Source organism: Emericellopsis atlantica (assembly GCF_019669845.1).
Source record: "Emericellopsis atlantica unplaced genomic scaffold F5Z01scaffold_3, whole genome shotgun sequence".
Classification (NCBI taxonomy): domain Eukaryota; kingdom Fungi; phylum Ascomycota; class Sordariomycetes; order Hypocreales; family Bionectriaceae; genus Emericellopsis; species Emericellopsis atlantica.
The window spans coordinates 901,098-921,174 of NW_025764705.1; the positions used below are offsets into that span (position 1 = coordinate 901,098).

At 53.8% G+C, this 20,077-nt stretch overlaps 6 protein-coding genes across 6 annotated transcripts; 3 read left to right on the forward strand and 3 right to left on the reverse strand.

The window, feature by feature from the left end:
• Positions 1–637: 637 nt before the first annotated feature.
• F5Z01DRAFT_633155 (uncharacterized protein) lies at positions 638–1,851 on the reverse strand (the record flags this gene model as incomplete). The annotated part of the gene is made up of 3 exons (XM_046261926.1): positions 638–676; positions 713–1,335; positions 1,389–1,851. 3 exons carry the CDS (start codon positions 1,849–1,851, stop codon positions 638–640), a joined length of 1,125 nt encoding a protein of 374 aa, XP_046122080.1.
• Positions 1,852–2,384: 533 nt separating this feature from the next.
• Positions 2,385–3,841, forward strand: F5Z01DRAFT_645311 (translation initiation factor eIF 4e-like domain-containing protein). Its single transcript, XM_046262826.1, has 3 exons — positions 2,385–2,973; positions 3,024–3,095; positions 3,145–3,841. The coding sequence occupies exons 1-3, from the start codon at positions 2,770–2,772 to the stop codon at positions 3,631–3,633; spliced, it is 765 nt and encodes a 254-aa protein (XP_046122081.1). The 5' UTR covers positions 2,385–2,769; the 3' UTR covers positions 3,634–3,841.
• F5Z01DRAFT_747321 (uncharacterized protein) lies at positions 3,842–6,076 on the reverse strand. The gene is made up of 2 exons (XM_046266968.1): positions 5,461–6,076; positions 3,842–5,405 (listed from the first exon to the last, which is right to left on the reverse strand). Exons 1-2 carry the CDS (start codon positions 5,774–5,776, stop codon positions 3,922–3,924), a joined length of 1,800 nt encoding a protein of 599 aa, XP_046122082.1. The 5' UTR covers positions 5,777–6,076; the 3' UTR covers positions 3,842–3,921.
• Positions 6,077–7,476: 1,400 nt separating this feature from the next.
• F5Z01DRAFT_645316 (bola-like protein) lies at positions 7,477–8,377 on the forward strand. The gene is made up of 3 exons (XM_046262827.1): positions 7,477–7,798; positions 7,851–7,957; positions 8,009–8,377. The coding sequence occupies exons 1-3, from the start codon at positions 7,697–7,699 to the stop codon at positions 8,220–8,222; spliced, it is 423 nt and encodes a 140-aa protein (XP_046122083.1). The 5' UTR covers positions 7,477–7,696; the 3' UTR covers positions 8,223–8,377.
• F5Z01DRAFT_645319 (uncharacterized protein) lies at positions 8,378–10,286 on the reverse strand. The gene has a single exon (XM_046262828.1). It carries the CDS (start codon positions 10,098–10,100, stop codon positions 8,439–8,441), a length of 1,662 nt encoding a protein of 553 aa, XP_046122084.1. The 5' UTR covers positions 10,101–10,286; the 3' UTR covers positions 8,378–8,438.
• A 615-nt stretch (positions 10,287–10,901) lies between these two features.
• F5Z01DRAFT_717916 (phosphatidylinositol-4-phosphate 5-kinase fab1) lies at positions 10,902–20,049 on the forward strand (the record flags this gene model as incomplete). The annotated part of the gene is made up of 4 exons (XM_046266548.1): positions 10,902–14,499; positions 14,653–18,316; positions 18,506–18,628; positions 18,891–20,049. 4 exons carry the CDS (start codon positions 10,902–10,904, stop codon positions 20,047–20,049), a joined length of 8,544 nt encoding a protein of 2,847 aa, XP_046122085.1.
• Between the last annotated feature and the right edge of the window lie 28 nt (positions 20,050–20,077).

Sequence of the window (20,077 nt, forward strand, 5' to 3'; positions counted from 1 at the left end):
AGCGAGGCTGCGAGCAAGGGCACACTGCTTCTCTTCGAACCGCTGCATACTCGAAGCCTCTCATTGTCCAATCAATTGACCAGATTTCCATTGCTCCGCGGGACCCTCGAGCCTCTGGCTTCTCAAAATTTGTTGGGCTGAAGTGGCGGTCACTCAGGCCCCAGGCGGCTGGACTGGCTGGGGTTTAAAGCGGTGGCTGGGATCATTGCGCGTCGAAAAGCACCGACATGCGCATAATAGGCGTCAGCGTCACACATTGGACCTGGCTTGAATTCTGTCGCTCATAGTCATGACGTGCAGGCCACAATGTCGTTGCCACAATGTCGTTGAATTTGTATTCGAGATCGAGCAAGACCTTCACTTAATTGAGTAGCGATATTTAAGGTTCGACATGCGGCGCCTTCCGCTTCAGACTTGTCTTAGACAGTCTCTCTAGCGCTGTTAGCAACCGAGGCGCTACTACTTGTAATACTGACACCACCCAAGGTACTAGCTAATCACAAGTACCGCGATCTTCAGTCCATGCAGCAATGTTTTGCTATAAGAGGCATACTAAGTACTGAGAGCCATAAGTATCTACTAGTACTCAACGTCCTAAAAAGTACCGGGCCAGAGCTCGCCGCAATCTCTTCCGTCATCAACTGAGAAATGTGAAATCACCATCACTCATGTCAAGCTGTTGATGACAAAGAGTGTAGATGCACAAACTTACAGCAATGAGGACCAACAGGGCTGGCAAAGCCTTGATGAAGAGTGGCTTCTCAAGCCTCTCAAATGCAAGGCCGAAATCAGGGTCAAGGCTCTGCGCGTCCTCAGCAGGATCCGCCAACCCAGCGTAGTAGACGACCCGCGATCTTAGTAGAGTACGTGAGTAGTAATGCTCATCTTGTCCCGACTTGAGTTCGAAATGGACAACTTTCGGCACAACACTGTACAGCACTCGAGCGCGACCTTCACCGGCGGAACGAGCCGCGGGAACATCTTTAGCCAGCGCACACGACGTTGCGTACAAAGTAGGTGACAAGTTGATCTGGTCGTCCTCATTGTGCTCGCCGGGCATTACCCAGGTGTAAGTGACAATTCCGCGTGCAGTTCGGACCTGAACATTGAGCCAAGCTGCGTGTACAACCGCACTATACACGCCTTGGGCCAAGTCGTGAAGATCAGCATCGCGAGGGGTGTGTCTCTGTACAACGTTGAACAGTGGAAGAAGCAAAGTGAAGATTTGAGACGTCACTCGGCGAGCTTCGTGCCAGAACTTCGGGGGCTGCAGATCGACGTAGCGAGACAGGTAATCGAGATTCGCATCAGCGATCATAGTACTCTTTGCAAACACTGGCGAGCAATCAGACGACAGAACCACTTCTCCGTGTAAAGGTGTCACTTACCGCCGTTGTTCTCCTTGTGATCCAGACAGTCCAAGTGAGCCAGATGTGAACTGTCGGACCCGAAAAGGAGGCTTGAGAGTACATTCTTCTCAAGAACCCGCATAACCATGGCGACGACTACATAGCAACGTTTCTCTGGGTGATCGAAGAGACAGTCCCGGTCCTTCCCCGTGGCGTTGAGGTCGTTGCGAGCAATGAGCTGCAGATATCGGCAGAATTCATTGGAAAAACGCCTTGTCCAAGTGATCCCATCGCCAAGTTCTTTCTCAAAGACAGCTTTGACGAGAGTGGTGACAGCCTCAAAGAGGCCCTCATATTGCTTCTCAAGGCTTTGGCTTCCCTTTTGGCCCTTGGGAAGTTTGCTGCCAAAGTTAATCGTCGGCTTTTCGATAATGATCCGCCGAAAGTCGTCCAGCGTGGTGTTCCTCCACTCCTTTACACCATTGATCTCAATGTAAGGCATTTCGGGCACGTTTTGGGAGTACTCGAAGATCAAGTCGAGAGGTTACGTTGAGTACCGGGTTGCTGGGGCGCATCTGTTCGCTGAGGGGGCAAGTCCCTTCATATTCAAGGCCCCCCTACGATAAATCCTAATACAAAGGCAAAAATAGGCTCAGCTTCTGCGCCCTCGCACGAGCAAAACTAGAACAGAGGACAAAGGAGGGCGCGCACTGCCATCCATGGCTGTGGTTCTTTGTTACCGAATTGATCGAGGTTCGAGGTGTGCAGTGAACTTGAATAGCACCAATATTGTGGGCTAGCCGACTCGAATCTACAGATTCAAAAACGTGTGTAGAAGGCGCTTGAATGTTCTAAGCAGAGCACTTTGTGTCAGGTAAGTGTAGAAAGTGAATGGAGGTACGTAGTACTTGAGGTTAAGATGCAATTCTTGCCTGATGTATGAGGCACATAAGTCCGTCTCGCCGGCCGCTTTACCCTCACTGTAGCGGGCAGGTGGGGTTCCTTGCTAGTGGGAGACGTGGGCAGGTGCAATGATGTTAACACCCGAATTTTTTGCGACGTTGACAGACCCTGCGCCGCCCGCGGACTATTACGGTGAGTGCCTTCGAAACTCGCACTTGCATTATCCAGATTCTCCCACTTTCGCGACACCGACCGCCCTACCTCCTTCCTCTCCCTCACACCTAGGTCCTCTACTGCCTGGCGCAAGAGGTTCATCACGTGCGAATCGCCGCCCACGAACTTGACTTTGAACTGAAAGCGACCGAGTGGATCTCGTGCTTTCCATCCCGATTCAATATCATCACACCCTTTACCGACTTCCCCAGCAAAGGCTCCTGTGCCCTCTGAACCATCGAACCCGGCCTCGTGCAAGACACACGCAGACAACAAGCCCTCGAAAATAGCCACGAATTTCGTCATGGCGGCCCCCGCGACAGAGAACATGGACAAACAAGTCGATCTGTCGACCATTCCCGTTTCGCCCAACGGCCAAGACGATGCTGCCGACGCCAAAGCCGACGGCAAGGATATCACTGTCTTCCACGACAAGGACAACTTCAACGTCAAGCACCCTCTCCAGAACAGATGGACCCTGTGGTTCACCAAGCCTCCAAGTGGCAAGGTAATGCTGTCCGGCTCTGGCCGTCTCAACTCGTACTGACCTGCAACTAGGGTGACAACTGGAACGATCTGCTGAAGGAGGTCATCACATTCGACTCTGTGGAGGAGTTTTGGGGTGTCTACGTATGTCAATTTCTATTCTTTGAGCGGGACTTGTGGCTAAACCAAGCAGAACAATGTTGCGCCAGTTTCCGAGCTGCCTCAGAAGGCCGACTACCACCTTTTCAAGGAAGGTGTGCGCCCCGAGTGGGAGGATCCCCAGAACAAGCATGGCGGCAAATGGTCATACCAATACAAGAACAAGTCAGCTGTCGACATTGACCGTCTGTGGCTCCAAGTCATGATGTCTGCTATAGGCGAGACCCTGGAGGAGGAAGAGGACGGCGAGGTGATGGGTGTCGTCGTCAATGTTCGCAAGGCATTTTACCGCATCGGTGTCTGGACTCGCACGATAGGAAAGAGCATTCCAGGTCGTGGCGACGGAGATGTGGCTGGCGGCAAGGGTCGCTCCGGCGAGAAGGGCCGGAACATCCTGTTGAACATTGGCCGCAAGTTCAAGGAGATTCTTGAGCTGCCTGCCAACGAGCAGGTTGAGTACTCCGGTCACACGGACAGTGCGAACTCGGGCAGCACAAGGGCAAAGGCTAAGCACGTGGTCTAAGTGCATGTTACGCTGATCGTATTTGAGGCGGAGCACTATGGCATTGCTCGGAGGAGCGCTGCGATCCTGTCATCGACTTTATGATTTGCACGGTTATGACGCGGGATCAGAAAAGTTCTCATGAGATATCTTGCACGGCTGAGGGGTGGCGTTGCGTGGAAATGGCTTCCCGGGCATACATAATACTGCAATCGACCAAATTCTAGCATTTGCCATCATCGTCTATGCCCCTATCGCTTGGTATCTTTACAATATGCTGATGTACAGTGCTCCAATGCGCATCGCCCATTACATCTCGTCCCCACTGTGCTCGTCCTTAAAGGTGACCTGCACCAGTAGCTTCTTGTTGATCTTGCCCATGGCGTTCCTGGGGATCTCATCCACTATCTTCATGACCTGGGGGATCTTGTAGTTCGCCAAGCGGTCGCGCAATGCCCTTCGCATGTCCATCGGCTTCCACTGCTGCGCGAAATCCTTGTCCAGCACGATGACACAGCCGACCTTCTGGCCCCATTTGCCGCTGGGCACCGAGACGACAGCGGCTTCGGCGACCTCATCCAAGGACAGCAACTCGCGTTCCACCTCGAGCGCGCTGACCTTTTCTCCGCCTGTCTTGATGATATCCGCGGATTTCCTCCCCTGGATAAAGTATAAAGGCCCCTTGGTCCAGTCCTGACTCTGTGCTGCACTGGGCACGGGACGTCGCACGGCCACGTCGCCCGTCTTGAACCATTTGCCTTGACCGTCTTCTCCCTCCACAAACTCGGAAGCCGTAGCGGCAGGGTTCCGCCAGTATTCCTGGAAGATTGTAGGCCCACGGAGCTGGATCTCTCCTGAGCGCTCCTTGCCGGTTTCGGGATCAATCTCCTCGCCTTCGCGGATGATCTCGTTGGTGTCAACGTCGACGAGCCGCGCTTGCACGGAGGGCAAGGGCCAGCCCACACTAGCATCGACGCGATCTGCTGGATCCAGGCCACAAGAGAGCGCCATGCCGACTTCTGTCATACCGTAGCGTTCCAAGAGAACATTGCCCTTGCTCAGCGTGCGCCACGCGGACTTGATGGGTGTGGGCAGAGCGGCCGAGCCGGATATACTGAGGCGCATGTTTTCGGGGCTGACGGCCGCGCTGGCTGCTTGCTGCATCTGTGGACTCATGAGCTTGTACGTCGCAATGAGGCGCGAGTACACTGTTGGGACGACGGTGAAGAAGGTGATCTTGTCACTTGGGATAGGGTGCCCGTTCATAGGTAGGAATGGGGCGGCCAGACGGCTCCATACTGCGTCCGCGTTGAATGGGAAGAGGAATTCTATGGTAGACCCGGCAAGCAAGGGGGTGAGGAGCGCATTGACGGTGCCGTGGATGTGATGGAGCGGTAGGACGTGTAGCAGGTGATCGCTAGGCGTGTATGACCAAGCGCGCAGCAGCGATTGGCATTGCGCCGTGAGCGTGGCTTGTGGTAAGAGGACACCTTTTGGTCGATTTGTCGTGCCAGATGTGTAGAGCATGAGACCTGCCTCGCCCGGACCAGACTCGTCCCACGTTATCGCCCCAGTGTTGGGCCCACCGCCTTGATGTTTCGGTAGCGCGACATGCGTTGGCTTTGAGGACAACTCGGTCTCAAGGACTTGTTCCGCTTTCGTTGCGAATTTGGCCGAGGAAAGAAGAAGGGACGCTTCGCTTTGGTTGAGGATGTATTGCAGCTCTGGCGCGGGAAAAGCAGGTGATAACGGTACAGCAATGGATCGCGCGGCCAAGCAGGCGAGCAAGGTCACTGTTCCATGAGTATGATTTCGCAATAAAGGGGTTGGCCTCGTTTGAAGACTTACCGACGTAGTCATAGCTGTTTTCGACAAGAAACGCCACTCTCTCACCATTCCCATCTTTGCCGCCCCAGGCCTCTTTTAGTCTGTCCCTCGCCTTGCCAACGTCACCCAAGAGCTCCCCGTACGTGAAGCTTCGTCCTGACTTTGCGTGCACTACGGCGGTTGAGGAAGGGTTGTGCCCGGATACGGCCTCCAGTATAGGCAATCTTGGCAGAGTCGTCATTTTCCTGGCATGTATCGTACGGGAGAAGCGTGAGCTGTGACAGCAGCAAGTCAAACGGGCGCGTAAAGACAAGGGCAAAAGGGATCGCAAGGACATGAGGACGGATGATTATCTTAGTGGGGTAGACTTGTTGGGGGTCAGCATAGGGGTTGCCTGCGTTGCGAGGTGGGGTGTGTCGCGTGTGGTAGGATGCGCGCGCGAGGTGATGAATCTGGAAGAGGTGGATTGAGGATCGACTGGGGATTGCCGTGATGGAGCTCAGAATTGGAGACCGGGGACCACGCCAAACTTGCGCCAGGGTGTATGGCGTAGAGACACAGAAGCTGAGCTATGTCCGATTCCCATCAGAATGTAAGGGAATACCATATCCATATATATATACAGTTGAAATTGTGTTTGATGTCATCCGGGTGCGATAGCCATACAACCTGGAAGCCAATGTCCGTTTCGTCCGGAAGCAAGTTCTGGGGACCGATCGGACTGTGCCTATCTACTGTGGTGGGGTAGCATCAAGCCCAGCCCAGCCCAGCTCTGCTCTGGACCCTGAAGATCGCACGTACAAATCTTTACTAAAGGCAAAAAGTGTTGGGAGTATTATTTAGCGACATCGGCTCAGTTATCGGTGCACTTCGCTTCACGTCCGCTGTACAATGGACATTCACTGGTTCGTGGGTTATCGACGGACATCCAACCCGATCTCCGCAACGTCAGGTTACCCTGCGTCGTCCATGACCAGCGCTTCTCGCCTTTGCGAACAAATCTAAACGACCAAAAGCTCAGGAACAGTAACTCTGGATGAAGCCTTATGTCACACACGATTGTACCTGCTGTGACCCCCGAAGCTCGTTGTGTGTGTGTGTGTGCGCGCACCAACTGACAAAGATACACGACATTAGTAGATTGCCGCTTCAGATCTCGTATCTTCATGTTACATTGCACAACTGCTTGTCCATTGCCATGTACTTCAGAAACAATGAAGGAATGGACACGAGATATCACGAGATCGCTCTCATCTGCTTACGGCCGTCGATCAAACACACCCACAGTTGAGGCGGTTGCTGACACCGAGTCTCCCGCTTACCGCTCTCTTCCAGTATGCCACGCGCGATGGACCCCCGCCATTTGGCAGCTCGGACCTGCACAATGCTGCAGGCACACAGATGGAAAAAGCGGTAACAGGCATTTGGTAGACCTCGTGGCGCCCGCCCATTGCTGGTGCAAAGAGGCGGAATCCAACATGATTGGCAAAGGTAACATGCGCGATAGTAGTGCCGCTTTAGCACGCCTTGTCTTTTCGCGAATACACAATATGCGTGCCTCAAGTTTCATCCCCAATACGGATACATGGGAGAAGCTGGACTAGTACGGATACTGGTAGTAATAAGTTGAGTAATATCCTGCCATGGGGTATGACTTCTTGTGAAGTTTATAGGTCTTGGATTCATGCTTGTGCATGGCGTGGACTTATGCCCGGCACCAACAGCTAGATGCGTCCACACGGCCAGCCCTTTGTGGAAGCGAATGTGGCTGGTTTTATCCCAATGTCGTTCTTTAGCATACATGTACTATGTATCATCGTACCTAGTCCGGCGTGAGGTGATGTGGAGTGCCCAGCCGCAGCTCAAGATGACAACAGACCAGATCGCATCCGCGAGTGTTAAGTCTGTCAACTGTTCATCGAAACACTAGACCCCAAAATACAAATAGGATTCGTCGTACTGTCTGTACAGCGCATGACCGCCAGTTGTCGCGGGGGAACCCAGAGACATCCTGGTTAAAAGCAGCAAGGCGCTAAACCATGTTCAGCATCATCCCACCTCAGTCTGCGTCTATCCGTCACCGCTGCCGACATGAATTCGCAGAAAAAGCAAACGTTCAAGCACCTATTCACCGACTTCACCGAGCGGGTAGACGACCTTACTTTTCACTGAAAAGGGCTCTTTCCCTGATCATTTCACTTTCTACTCCTGCTTTGAGGATCTTGGGAGCATCCCATCTCGTCGAAAGTGAGCGACCATGTTTCGAAGATATGCTCTCGGTTTCTCATCCGTGGGACGACAGATGTCGACCATGCAGTCCAACAGCACCACACCCTTGGAGGACGCCATCAGAGCAAAGGCATGTTCAGAAAACAGAACAGACGAGACATACGTGGTCTAACAAGAGACAGATCACGGCAGCTTTCACGCCTTCTACGCTGGAGATATTTAACGACAGCCATCTGCACTCTCACCACAAGGCCATGCAAGGCGTGACCTCCAAGGAGACTCACTTCAGGTAGGCTTGTCCACTCTCATGCGACATGAGTCGTGTCGCTGACTTGGGCAGACTCGTCATTACGTCTGATGTGTTCAAGGCAAAGCGCTCGCCTGCCCGGCACAGGATGGTCTATGCCCTTCTACGTGATGAGATGGCGCAAGAAGGTGGCATCCACGCGCTCCAGCTGCGTACCTTGACACCCGAGGAGGAGGAGAAAGAGAAGGCTAAGAAGGCCGAGGCCGAGGGCGCCACCCAAGCAGCCTCGGAGCCTATTGCTGAGTAACGAGTTGGTGCCCAACTTGTCACGCAATTGGAGACGACTCAAAAACATCTCTGCAAAGAGACGCAAAAAGCATCCGAGCGTCTTACGAGGACGCGGACTTGCTGAATACGCATGGCTAGAGAAACCGCCCACGCATGAATAATGATGATTACATGAATACCTTGGATCCTATGATTGCCCATCTCAAGCAACGTGACAACCAATGCATCTGTTCAATCAAACTGACGGCCCCGGCAGTGAACCCGTGCTTTTCCTTTGCACCATTTTCCGATACACATTTTGCCCCATCGTATTTCCCCTTTTCGGAGTTCCCTTCTGCATTAGATTCCTGAAGTAGGGCAACTGCGACATGGGAGTCGAGCGTGATGAGCTGGGTTCCGCTGATGGTACTGGCGTGGAAACAGCCTCTCGAGAGCGGTTCGGCGCAGGCAACGGTCCCATAGTATGTCTTCGGCCTGGCTGCTGCTCGCGTATGGGGGTCGTGGGGGCAGCTGTCCCTGGTTTTGAAGCCTTGGTCAAAGTATTGTCTTCAGGGCTCGGTCCCAACGGTTGGCCCCCATTGTCCTTGTCGACAATCATACGAGCCCGTAGTTCTCGCACTCGATCTCGGTAGAAGTCCAGAATACGGTCCAAGGTAGACGCCTTCACCATTTGACTTGGTACCCACAAGGGGGCCTCCGTTCGGTCGTTGTAAAACTCCACGGCCCCACGCGTGCCTCCTTGGTTCTTAACATAGGGCAGGTACAGCGTCGTATAGACCCGGATAAAATCGTCCCATAGAAAGTGATGTAGCTTCTGATATTTGCGTGCCCATTCAAGAGTAATGCACGCCTTCAGGAAAGTCGAGAGGGTCCCGCCGTCAACCGTGTACTCGGGGTACTTGTCCACGAAGGCTTCAAACTCCGTTAGGGTAATAGCGGATGCCTGTGAAGCGCGTTTGGTATCGGGATCTGTGACGACTAACTCTGGAATAGCTGACCGTGCAGGTGATAACCGAACGTCCTGACTTTGCAAATTGTCCTTGGCAATTACGACATCTCCCGTTCCTCTCCTCATTGCCGCTTGGGGCCCCTGTACTTCCTCTTGCTGTTCAATGCTTGCGTCACCAGGGCTTGAGTGGCGCGTGGGGCTGATATGATCTTTCCGAATTTTGGAATTGTCAAGTACTTCTGGTTTAAACAGCTTCATTCGCCTTGGTCGCGTTTGGGGCCGCTCAGGCCGCTCACGCGATTGGGTACCCTTACCCACAGGCAGGCTGCTCGCAGGAATATTAGACACCAGAACCGTACCTGGAACCACTTGCTGACTGGGCTGCGCGCACGTAGGAGTGCCAGCGAGCCTGGATCGATCAGGCGTGGACTGCGTAACAGGACTGGTCCGCGCAGGGCTGGTCCGCGGCAGATCCAAAACTTGCGACTGCATGTACTCTTCGCTGTGGAGGATGCTTTCCACTTCGTCATGCGTAATGTATTCCTCTTCGTTGTTCCCGACTGAACTTGGCGGTAGAGAGAAGTTTGGTGCGGCCCGTAGATCAAATCTGCCCTCACCGGATGGTGGCGGTCGAGTTCCAACAGGAGATGATGACCATGGAATGAGTCGCTCTGGCGAAGACGAAGGAATTTGTGTGTTCTGGATTGCCTTTTGCTGCTTGTTTGGTCTAGGGCTGGCCTCTTGGGCCTCGTTATGTGGTTCCTCGGCCTTCCTCTTCTGTTTAGAACCCCTTAGGCGGTGGCTTTTTAGCGATGCAAGAAGTGAAGGCAGGATTTCGTTTGAGGATGGCGCCGAAGCTCTCCTAAAACCATTCTTCTCACGCAATTCTTGTTGCTCAGCAGGTTCCTTATTGAAGCGTTTGTATAGTTCCGCGGGGTTGACGCTCATAATGTCCGTTGCGCCGAGACGCGTGAACCAAGTTCAACGCGGTTGACTTGCGCTCACACTAGCGGCAAAGATTCTGGGATCGAATGGTGTGCTCTTATCAGACTTCGCGTCACGCACGGCCAAATAACTTTTCGTTGTCAGTTTGAATAAGCCACTGGAGGTCAGCAAGGGCGTTTGATGGGAGGGGGTACCTGGTATTGAGATCTAGTCCTACTCGGGGTCCTCCAGGCTCCAGCAGCTGTCGAGGGCGCGGCAGGAGGTGGCGTGGAGCTGCGGCGTTAACGAGGACTTTGCTTTTCGCGGCTTGTAGGTGTACAATGATGTACCTGTCATCAGCCGGCTGCTGCGGGGACCAAACCTGCAACGTGCGTGCATCACAGCGAACCTCGCACCCAGCTGCGAGACACAGCTTGTGACCTACGTTTGCCAGCTCCAAGTCGCGACGATCAGTTTCAGTTTCTCTCCCTATGTAACTGACTTGACGCCATTTGTGCTAGAAGGGCTTCTGGGCCTCATTCCAGCGTTGTTCGAACATCTCTCCCCATTCGACAGGCCGCCTTCTGGCGACACATCTTTCGTCACCGCACTCCGTAGCTCTGGAACAGGGTCTCCCGTGTCTACGCCTCGTACCGGCAGCTCCCTCTCGCGCGTCATCCCCCGCCAAGCGAATGTCTTGAAAACTACCGTCCCCTACGAGTCATCTTTCCCGGCGAGCTTCTCAGCATTCATATGCAGCATGAGTGACAACATCGTCCACCTAGCTTTCCTCAACTGAGGTGTGCTACACGCGCTTTGGTCACGATGCCAGAAAGCCCACCCACCAAGCGCTCGTCTGCTGTGCCCGACACCAGCGGTGCACTCGGTTCACCCATCAGCTTCCGCAACCGCAGGGGCTCAGTCGCTTCTGTTAGCTCCACGATTGATAAGGAACAGCTTTCTTACGCTCTCGACCGTATCCACGATGCCGCGAGCCGTGCCGATTCCTTGACGACCTTCAACGACTTTGCACCGCCCCCGCTACCGACATCCTCGACCGACCCCAAGGGCGGGCCTGGCGAAATCGTCACCCAGGGCTTCAGTGGTCTGTACAGCAGGTTTCGAGAAGCTGTGGGGGTTGGGAATTCCCCCGCCAAGAAAATACAGGATGGTCTGGAGGCGGAGGCTGATCTCGGTGGGCGAGCGTCAAGGCAATCGGTGTCTTCCGCAAGCCGTCAGGATACTGGGCAGAGCGCATCACCCTCAAAGCTATCGCGCCATGATACAATAACCGATGGCGCATCGACCGTCAGTATCCCAGAAGTGCTGGACACCCGCTCAACGAGCTCTCAGCAGTCAAAACCAAACAGCATGAGTCTCATGACCGGACCCAAGTCACAAGCCTCAAATCGCCAGAGCCTGCCGACCAACGCTACAAGTTCCGTCCTAGCCCACCCCCCGGTGCTCTCAAAGGAGGAAAGTGGGCGCAGCAGGCTGGCTTCACAGGACAGCACTGGAGATTCTGCTCGGAGGAGCTTGAGTCGCGTTGACCTTGAAGCCCGCCTAGCGAACATGGATCCATCGCTCTATGATACAAAGGAAGGGAAGTTACCACCCCGGGCTCATCGCGAAGATAGCTCGAGCATTGCCAGCGCGGACACGACTAGAAGCCCCGTCAAGATGGCCCCCCCGCCGATCCCAAGCATCCAGACGCGGCATCTGCGGACACCTTCGGGAAGCTCACTCCTCTCGCCGGACAACATTACAAGAAGACCGACTGCAATCAGCCGCCTCAGCTACAACCGTTCTGCCGGCTCCCGCGACTCGTCTACTGATCGTGGCACAGCAGCAGCAAGCCCCATCAGTATCTCCGCCAATAATTCAGTACACCATGACAACTTCTCCAAAGAGTCCAATTCGCACAAGAAACCAGCAGCTAACGTCAGCTACGAAGGCGCGACTGATCGTCTCTCTCAACTGGATAGAATGCGCCGACAGGTCCTGAACAAAGAGTTTTGGATGAAGGACGATACGGTCAAGCAGTGTTTCTATTGCCAGGTGCCCTTTTCTGCGTTTCGTCGAAAACACCATTGTCGTACATGCGGATGCATCTTTGACTCCAAATGTACAACGGTCATTTCAGGGGATAAATTTGGTGTCTCGGGTACGCTGCGCGTTTGCAAGCGATGCATGGAAGTTATCAGCCGGCGGTTTGATGCCAGCGGCTCTGAGGACTCCGGGGACGACCATGCGCCCGTCTTTTCCAGAATGATGGGCGGTGGACGGTCGCGATCACCCCATGCCCCTGGACGAACCCCAGCAAAGGGTAAGGATAAGGAGGTCGCTATCGCGTCCGAGGGCTCTGAAGATGCACGTCCTATCACAACGCCAATGATGGCGATTCCAGCCACTCGACGCAAGCGCGATTCTACCCACAGGTCCTCGGCGATATTGGAGATCGACGCTCCCCAGCAGCTGAGTAGACCTGGCTCGTCAAGGTCGCTCAAGTCACTTGCATCTGGAAGACCACAGTCCTCGGCCGGACACAAGAGACATCATTCAAAACATGGCTTCTTGGGGCGATTCAAGCCTCAACCAGAGCACAGAGCCCCTTTCCGGAAAGGGATCGAGGAAGAAGCCTCTAAAAAGCCCAAGCTTCCTGCATTCCACGATGACAACATCATTGACCCGGAACTTGCCGACTATATGTCGGATGAGTCCAGCGGCGATGAACAAATGGGATTGTTCACTGCCATGTCGAACGCGGATGCTATGTCGGGCAGTTTTGAGCTTGATCGTTCCAACACGTCAGCTTCACTCAATACAGGCAGAAGACATCGCCATAGGGCAGGCGAAAAGAGCATCAGCGGCTTGAGTGGCAGGGGACCATTTGACGATGTCAACGGACCTGCGAGCCTGATTGGCCATCGGAGATCCCAACGACGGCGCAATCTCAGCAATGTCAGTGGTAGTGTTCACAACCTTCCCTCGCCAAGGCCAAAATCAGGAGTTTTCAAGGGGCCGACAACGTCCACCGAGTTTCCGGTGTTTCTGGATCACCAGGTGACGCACACTCCACAGATTACTAGGAGCGAATCTTTGCTACAGAGAGCACCAAAAGTGGAGTTGAACAAATCCAGTGTTCGCCACGTCCACAGACTTCTCCATCAGCTTCTTGTGGATGACGGCTTCCGCGAACCTGGCCCATGGCAGAAGTCCCTGGTTCCGATCCTGCTGCAAGCCACGGACGATGTAGATCCCGACGTGACTGCTGGAGAAGACATGGACATCAGACACTACGTGAAGCTGAAAAGAATCCCCGGTGGCAAGCCAGGCGATACGTCCTATGTCTCTGGGGTTGTGTTCACCAAGAATGTCGCTTTGAAGAGCATGCCTCGCAAGATTGACAACCCTCGCATTGTGCTCGTCACGTTTCCTGTCGAGTACCAGCGACACGACCAACACTTTATGAGTTTGCAGCCAGTCATTGAGCAGGAGAAAGAGTTTCTGCGAGTGGTTGTGCAAAGAATCACAAATCTCCGTCCTCATGTGCTGCTTGCAGAGAAGGGTGTCTCTGGTGTTGCCCTGCAGTACTTATCGGAGGCCAACATCGCGGTCGTTTACAACGTTAAGCACACAGTGATCGAGGCCGTGTCCCGCTGCGCAGAAACTGAAATTGTTACATCGCTTGATATGCTGGCCCTGCCTGTCAGGGTCGGCCGTTGCGCCAATTTCGAGGTACGAACTTTTGTTAACAACGACCATCCTGGGCGAAAAAAGTCGTACATCTTCTTGTCAGGATGCCGGCCCGACCTGGGTTGCACCATTGCCCTCCGAGGTACCGATCAATCGCACCTTGGCAAGATAAAGTCGATTGTCGAATTCATGGTTTACGTTGTGTACAATCTCAAGCTCGAATCAAGTCTTCTCAGAGACGAGTCCGTCGAGGCACTAGAGTCGGGCGAGGCGTCACTGTCAAATTCGATACTGGCCGAGCAAAGCTTCCATTCTGCCAGCAGCACGAGTGGCATCGGCAGTAGTGGTCAGGCAGCCGTTGTCGACGCGCCATCGGAAATCAACCAGGCTTCCCAACCTACAGCGGAGTCCTCATCAATCAGCGAAAGAGACAGCCAAGTGATAGGTCCACCCGGATCATCTGCGGAGGCCCAAACCACAGTGTCGCCGGAAGCACAGGACAGTGATCTAGCCAGTCAGGTCCCAGATGATGTGCCAATGCCGACATATTACAGCGACATGATTGCTAAATACGAGACGAAAATCCTCTCCGCTTCGCCTTATGTCAAATTCGCCCAACCATACCTGCTGATGAAGGCACGAGAGCAGGAAAGACGACTATTTTACTTACGACGTCTCCTTAATCATGGGATTGAAGCTGAGGAGGAGCCCGTTGAGGACGACGAAAGTATTCAGGAGAAAGCTGCAGAGGAAAAGAAAGCAGAAGAGCCGCAGGCCAATGATGAAGCAGATCAAAGCGAGAAGGCTCGCGCAAATCCAGAAAAGGAAACCTCGTCCGCTGTTGTCCCAACTCAGAGGAAGCTTGGCAAGAAAGATCGAGCTCAGACGTTCCAATTGATCAGACCTGAAATGGTTGAAAAGATTGGCCAGAAAGCCCCGAGGCAAATGATGGAGATCCTCCACGCCGTTCATGATGCCGAGTACGATAAGGCCTTGTTCAATTACAGAACTCAGACGAGACATTGGGAGACCTACATTCAAGGCAATCTTGATCTCTTCGATCCTTATTCGCACCAGAACATTGTGGTGTTGTATTCGGTCATCTGCACTGACACCAAAATTCCATGCACTGAACCAGGTCTGGTTGCGATCAACTTCTACGATGAACAGCGATACGACTCTGAGATGGATCCTGATAGCTCTCTGGGGCAATATATCGAAGACTTGATCTACAGCAAGGACGATATATGTACTGCCAATGGCTGTGAGCGCAAAATGATGGAGCATCATCGGACATATGTTCACGACCAGTCACGTATCACGGTTTTTGTTGAACGACTGCCGGACGCATCGCCGAAACGGGAACATGCAGGCGACATTATGATTTGGACTTACTGCAAACTTTGCCAGAAAGATTCCGATGAAATGATGATGTCTGACTCCACCTTCAAATACTCCTTTGGTAAATACCTGGAGTTGCTGTACTGGGGTCGTGGCTTGAAGATGAAAGACACCGTTCCGTGCCCGCATGACCATCGCCGCGACCACATCCGCTACTTTCGCCTGGGAAATTCCCGGGTTCGGATACACTGGGATCCTATCGATCTTCTGGAGATTGTCGTCCCTCGCGCGCGCATCACTTGGAAGGTGGCGAATGACCTGAAACTCAAAAACGACATTTACACCAAAATGGAGGAGCGTTGGAACAGGTACATGACTTCAGTCAAAGCCCGTCTCAAAGGTATCCGCATCGACAGCGTGCTGCCGGAGAAGGCAGATGTATGCAGAGCCGAGGTGGATAGGCTGGCAAAGAAGGCCAACGAAGACCAGCCCAACATTGTTCATGAACTGCAGGAGATTTACGTCAACACAAAATACTACGAGGTGGTCCCCTTCAACAAGATCACCCGGAGAATGTTGGAGCTCGCTGGCGAGTGGGACACGGCTTTTGCCAAATTTGAGGCGGACTTCCTGGGCGACAAGGACATGAGACAGCTCACTATGCTTCAGCTCAAGAAGATGTTTGCTGACAATGAATCCAAAGACTCGCTTGTTTCAAATGAGGGTTCTGGGTCGGTCGGCGATAGTGACGAGCCGTCCCAAACCTTTACGGAGCCAGATGAGAAGAGCACACAGCCTACGGATTGCACGGACAACACCAGCATGGAAGCTAGTGCAGCATCGACGGTCAACATCGAGGACCATGTCGCTTCGGCAGAAGACGAGAAGATCTCGATTCCCGCCGAAGGTGCAATCGAAAGAGTTGATGCCCTGGACTTGGCTGGCTCCCCTGTCGCTACGAAACATTCCGGCAGCGCCCTTCCGGCAACGACGGAAAACACCGCGGTTCAAGCCCCTGCAGTACCTGTCTTTGCCATAACGGAGGTCCCCAGACCGTCACCTTCGCCTCAGGGAACGGACAGATCTGTGTCAGAATCACCGTTGCCTACTCTCACGCTTGGCGAGATAGTTGACCAGAAGCGGCGCGAACAGGCTTCACAATCTCCCCAGCTCGGTCAGTTGGATGGAGTCAGTATACCATCACCTCCCCCTGAGGGGACCAAGACGTCTATGGAGCGCCGCAGCAGCCGGCGCTCCGGCACCGCCGTCTCGCCACCATTGACACGCAGCATGACCCAGCCCGCTAGACCATTGCCTAGATCGCAGTCGTCTTCTGGTAAAGCAAACGTTCTCAGGGACGGGAGGACAGGTGCCGCGGATTCACCGCCACCAGAGCAGCAAGCCGAGCCGTCGATGAAAGTGGATAAGAAACTTTCTGAGCGATTAGGGCTTGCAGCCTTAAAGAACCGTTCCAAATCAGGGCAGTCGAGCATCCCCCGCCTGGTCTCGAAAAAGAGAGACTCCAGGGTGTCGACGCTTGCAAAGCACTTTGAGCAGCTCAGTCGAGAATTTGAACGCGAGCGCATCCGTGATCGTAAGAAGCGCGCCGACACTTTGAGGACGCCTCGGGCAATGCTGCCTAGAACGTCAACAAAGGCTATCATTGAGGTATACGACGACGTCAAGGAGGCCTTCGGTGAGCCGGCACAATCTGCTGAACAAGCCCCTGAGAAGGCACCAGACAAACTGGCCCGAGATGAGGCACCTGAACCTGCCCCCGCTGGCGGACCAGCTGCGACCGCTGGGCCTCAGCAGGACCATCCTATTCTCGGAGACGGAGCTTCAAGTCCCAAAAACGTAAGAAAGGAAGAAAAGGTCGAGGCAGAGCAGCTATTCACAACCCAGCCTAGCCAAGGCACAGCCTCCGACGATGAGGCGGGCGCCAGTGACGCTGAACCAACAGTATCGGACGACTTTCTGCCTGGCATCAAAGAGATTGCAGACTCTCTGGAGCCGAGCACAGAAATCCCCTTGGAACTGCCGAAACACCAGCGGACAAGTTTGATGAAGTATCTGACAAACTTTTGGGCGGAACGGTCCGCCAGTGGGTGGCCTGCTTTGGACTATCCTGTGACGGGGAACGACCACATATTTGTCGATTCCGACATTATTGTCCGCGAGGATGAACCGAGCTCGGTCATTGCTCTTGCACTCAACAGTGGAGACTACAAGGACAAGCTGACCCAGATCAGAGGTGAGGCGCATGCTTCTGCGCAACAGGAACATGCGGATGCGGTCGGTTCCAAGCCCTCATCGATGTCTGCGTCCGAAAAGGCCACCGAGGTCCTAGACGGGACCGAGCTTGAGAAGAGTCTGCTACGTGCCACGGGCACCCACCTCAAGTACCAGTTCAAGGATGGTGCATCCGTCATGACCTGCAAAATCTTTTACGCGGAGCAATTCGACGCCCTGCGCAGAAAATGCGGTGTGGCAGAGCGTATTGTCGAATCATTGTCAAGATGTTTGAAATGGGACTCCAAGGGCGGCAAAACCAAGTCTGTGTTTCTGAAGACATTAGACGACCGACTGATTCTCAAGTCACTGTCACCTGTCGAAACATCGGCCTTCCTTCGCTTCGCTCCTGGGTACTTCAGCATCATGGCCGAGTCGCTATTCCACGACCTGCCGTCTGTGATTGCGAAAATGGTCGGATTCTTCCAAGTCCTCATAAAGAATCCAACAACTGGGGTGGATGTCCGGCTGGATCTGCTCGTCACCGAGAACTTGTTCTACGACCGCTCGCCAACAAGGATATTTGACCTGAAGGGTTCCATGCGTAACCGCAAGATCCAATCAACCGGTGAACAGAACGAAGTTCTTCTCGATGAGAACATGGTCGAGTTCATCGCCGAGTCGCCTCTTTTCGCGCGTGAGCACTCCAAGAAGCTGCTTAGGGCGTCCGTTTGGAATGACACATTGTTCCTGGCCCGCCAAAATGTGATGGACTACTCCCTCATGATCGCCGTGGACGAGGACCGCAAAGAGCTTGTGGTGGGTATCATTGACTGCATCCGAACATACACCTGGGACAAGAAACTGGAAAGCTGGATCAAAGATCGGGGATTTGCAGGCGGCGGCAGAAACAGACCCACGGTGACGAGTCCGAAAGAGTACAAGAACCGGTTCCGAGAGGCCATGGCTAGGTAAGACACACAAAGGCGTTCAACCCAAAGAAAAAAGCTGACACATCCAAGGTACATCCTTCAGTCGCCCACATGCTGGCACTTGTTCAACTACCCCAACTATCCACATTATTCGCGGGCCCGCTTCGAGGACGATAAATGAGCAGAGCAGCAGGGAGACAGCAAATGGCGCGTAGACATATTTCATAGTAGACATCCAGGGGCCAAGTCGGCAAGGAATTATGAAGCTCATGATAATGACAATGAGATGCGCCTCTTTGGCAGTACGTATTTCATGGCCTGTTGTAGCAATCTATCAGTTATGCAATCGATGTTTTCAGAGACGGTTTAGACTACTGGACTGGGCGGAATATCTATTCGAGTCTCAGTAGAGCCGTCAAATGGATCTCTGAATTCCCAAAGCTGTTCCTCTAAATCAATCACTAGCGCTGTAGTCTAGATCACATTGATCAGTTGGTGAGTGCTCAGCCGCAGACGGTGGTGGGGCTGGCGCGCTCTACTCCGTACACCTCTAGGTGAATGAAGCTTGATCCAGCCCCAGATCGACATAGATTCATCACCACTTCACCATGAGCATTGACTTGAATTGGGAAACGCTCACCTCCGGCCCCGACGGTGACGCCCTCGCTGAGAGCATTCGCGCCTTTATCCACTCCAAATTCCAGACCATTCCCCTCCCGCGGTTCATCAAATCGGTACATGTGCATGGTTTCCACTTCGGCAACATACCACCGTCCCTGGAGCTCAAAGATATCACAGACCCGTTGCCAGACTTCTACGAACGACAAGAAGGCGATGATGAGAGCAGTGAGGGAGAGGAGGAGGAAGAAGAACGGCCGGTGAAAGGCAAGGCAAGGGACACCAGAGGCCAAGCTGGACAGGATCTGCGCAGTCCATTTTTGGGCACGAGCACACCAGGCATTCTAGGTGGACCGGGCTTAAGTTACTTCCAAGGGCATCATTTTGGTCCTCACACAGGAGGGACGCATACACCTCTTGCGGCCGTGGTGGCGCAACGGGGAGGCATCAATTCCTGGATGGCGGGTACCTCGACTCCAGTATCCCACCATTCGCGAAACCTGTCGCAGAGCAGCATATCCGTGGAGGAAGGTCGACTAGGCGTTCTGCGGGAGAAACACAGCGTGAGCACGCTGGCCCCCACCGGCAGCGCCAATACGTCCCGGCCACCTACGCGGGATGCGGCACATTTCGAGGAGGCCATTGAAGAGGAGTACGATGACGATGAGCATCCTGAAGAAGAAGGGGCCCAAAGGCGGCGCGAGGCGAGGGTGGATGACGTCCAGGCTGTATTTCGGATCAAGTACGCGGGCGATATACGACTGAACCTTACGGCGGAGATTCTACTCGACTACCCGATGCCTAGCTTCGTGGGGATACCGCTCAAATTGAACATTACGGGCTTGTCTTTTGACGGGGTGGGAGTGCTGGCGCATATACGCAAAAGAGTGCAGTTCTGCTTCCTGAGCCCCGAAGACGCCGCAGCTGCGGTGCCTCCTGGCGAGCAAGACGAAGATCTCGACACTGGAGAATCAGGAACACGGTTCGGCGGTTTGTTACAGGAGATCAAGGTGGAGAGCGAGATTGGAGAACGAGACGGCGGCAAAGCGAGTCTGAAAAACGTGGGCAAAGTGGAGCGTTTCGTATTGGAGCAGGTCAGACGTATCTTTGAGGAGGAATTCGTCTATCCCAGTTTCTGGACGTTCCTTGTATAGCGTCTATATACGGCTCTACGATGTACAA

Coding starts and splice junctions, on each gene's coding strand:
- F5Z01DRAFT_645311 (XM_046262826.1), top strand. CDS start 2,770: ATGGCGGCCCCCGCGACAGAGAACATGGACAAACAAGTCGATCTGTCG. Junction 2,974..3,023: donor CCAAGCCTCCAAGTGGCAAG/GTAATGCTGTCC, acceptor ACCTGCAACTAG/GGTGACAACTGGAACGATCT. Junction 3,096..3,144: donor AGGAGTTTTGGGGTGTCTAC/GTATGTCAATTT, acceptor TAAACCAAGCAG/AACAATGTTGCGCCAGTTTC.
- F5Z01DRAFT_747321 (XM_046266968.1), bottom strand. CDS start 5,776: ATGTCCTTGCGATCCCTTTTGCCCTTGTCTTTACGCGCCCGTTTGACT. Junction 5,406..5,460: donor AAACAGCTATGACTACGTCG/GTAAGTCTTCAA, acceptor CTCATGGAACAG/TGACCTTGCTCGCCTGCTTG.
- F5Z01DRAFT_645316 (XM_046262827.1), top strand. CDS start 7,697: ATGTTTCGAAGATATGCTCTCGGTTTCTCATCCGTGGGACGACAGATG. Junction 7,799..7,850: donor AGGACGCCATCAGAGCAAAG/GCATGTTCAGAA, acceptor AACAAGAGACAG/ATCACGGCAGCTTTCACGCC. Junction 7,958..8,008: donor TCCAAGGAGACTCACTTCAG/GTAGGCTTGTCC, acceptor TGACTTGGGCAG/ACTCGTCATTACGTCTGATG.
- F5Z01DRAFT_645319 (XM_046262828.1), bottom strand. CDS start 10,100: ATGAGCGTCAACCCCGCGGAACTATACAAACGCTTCAATAAGGAACCT.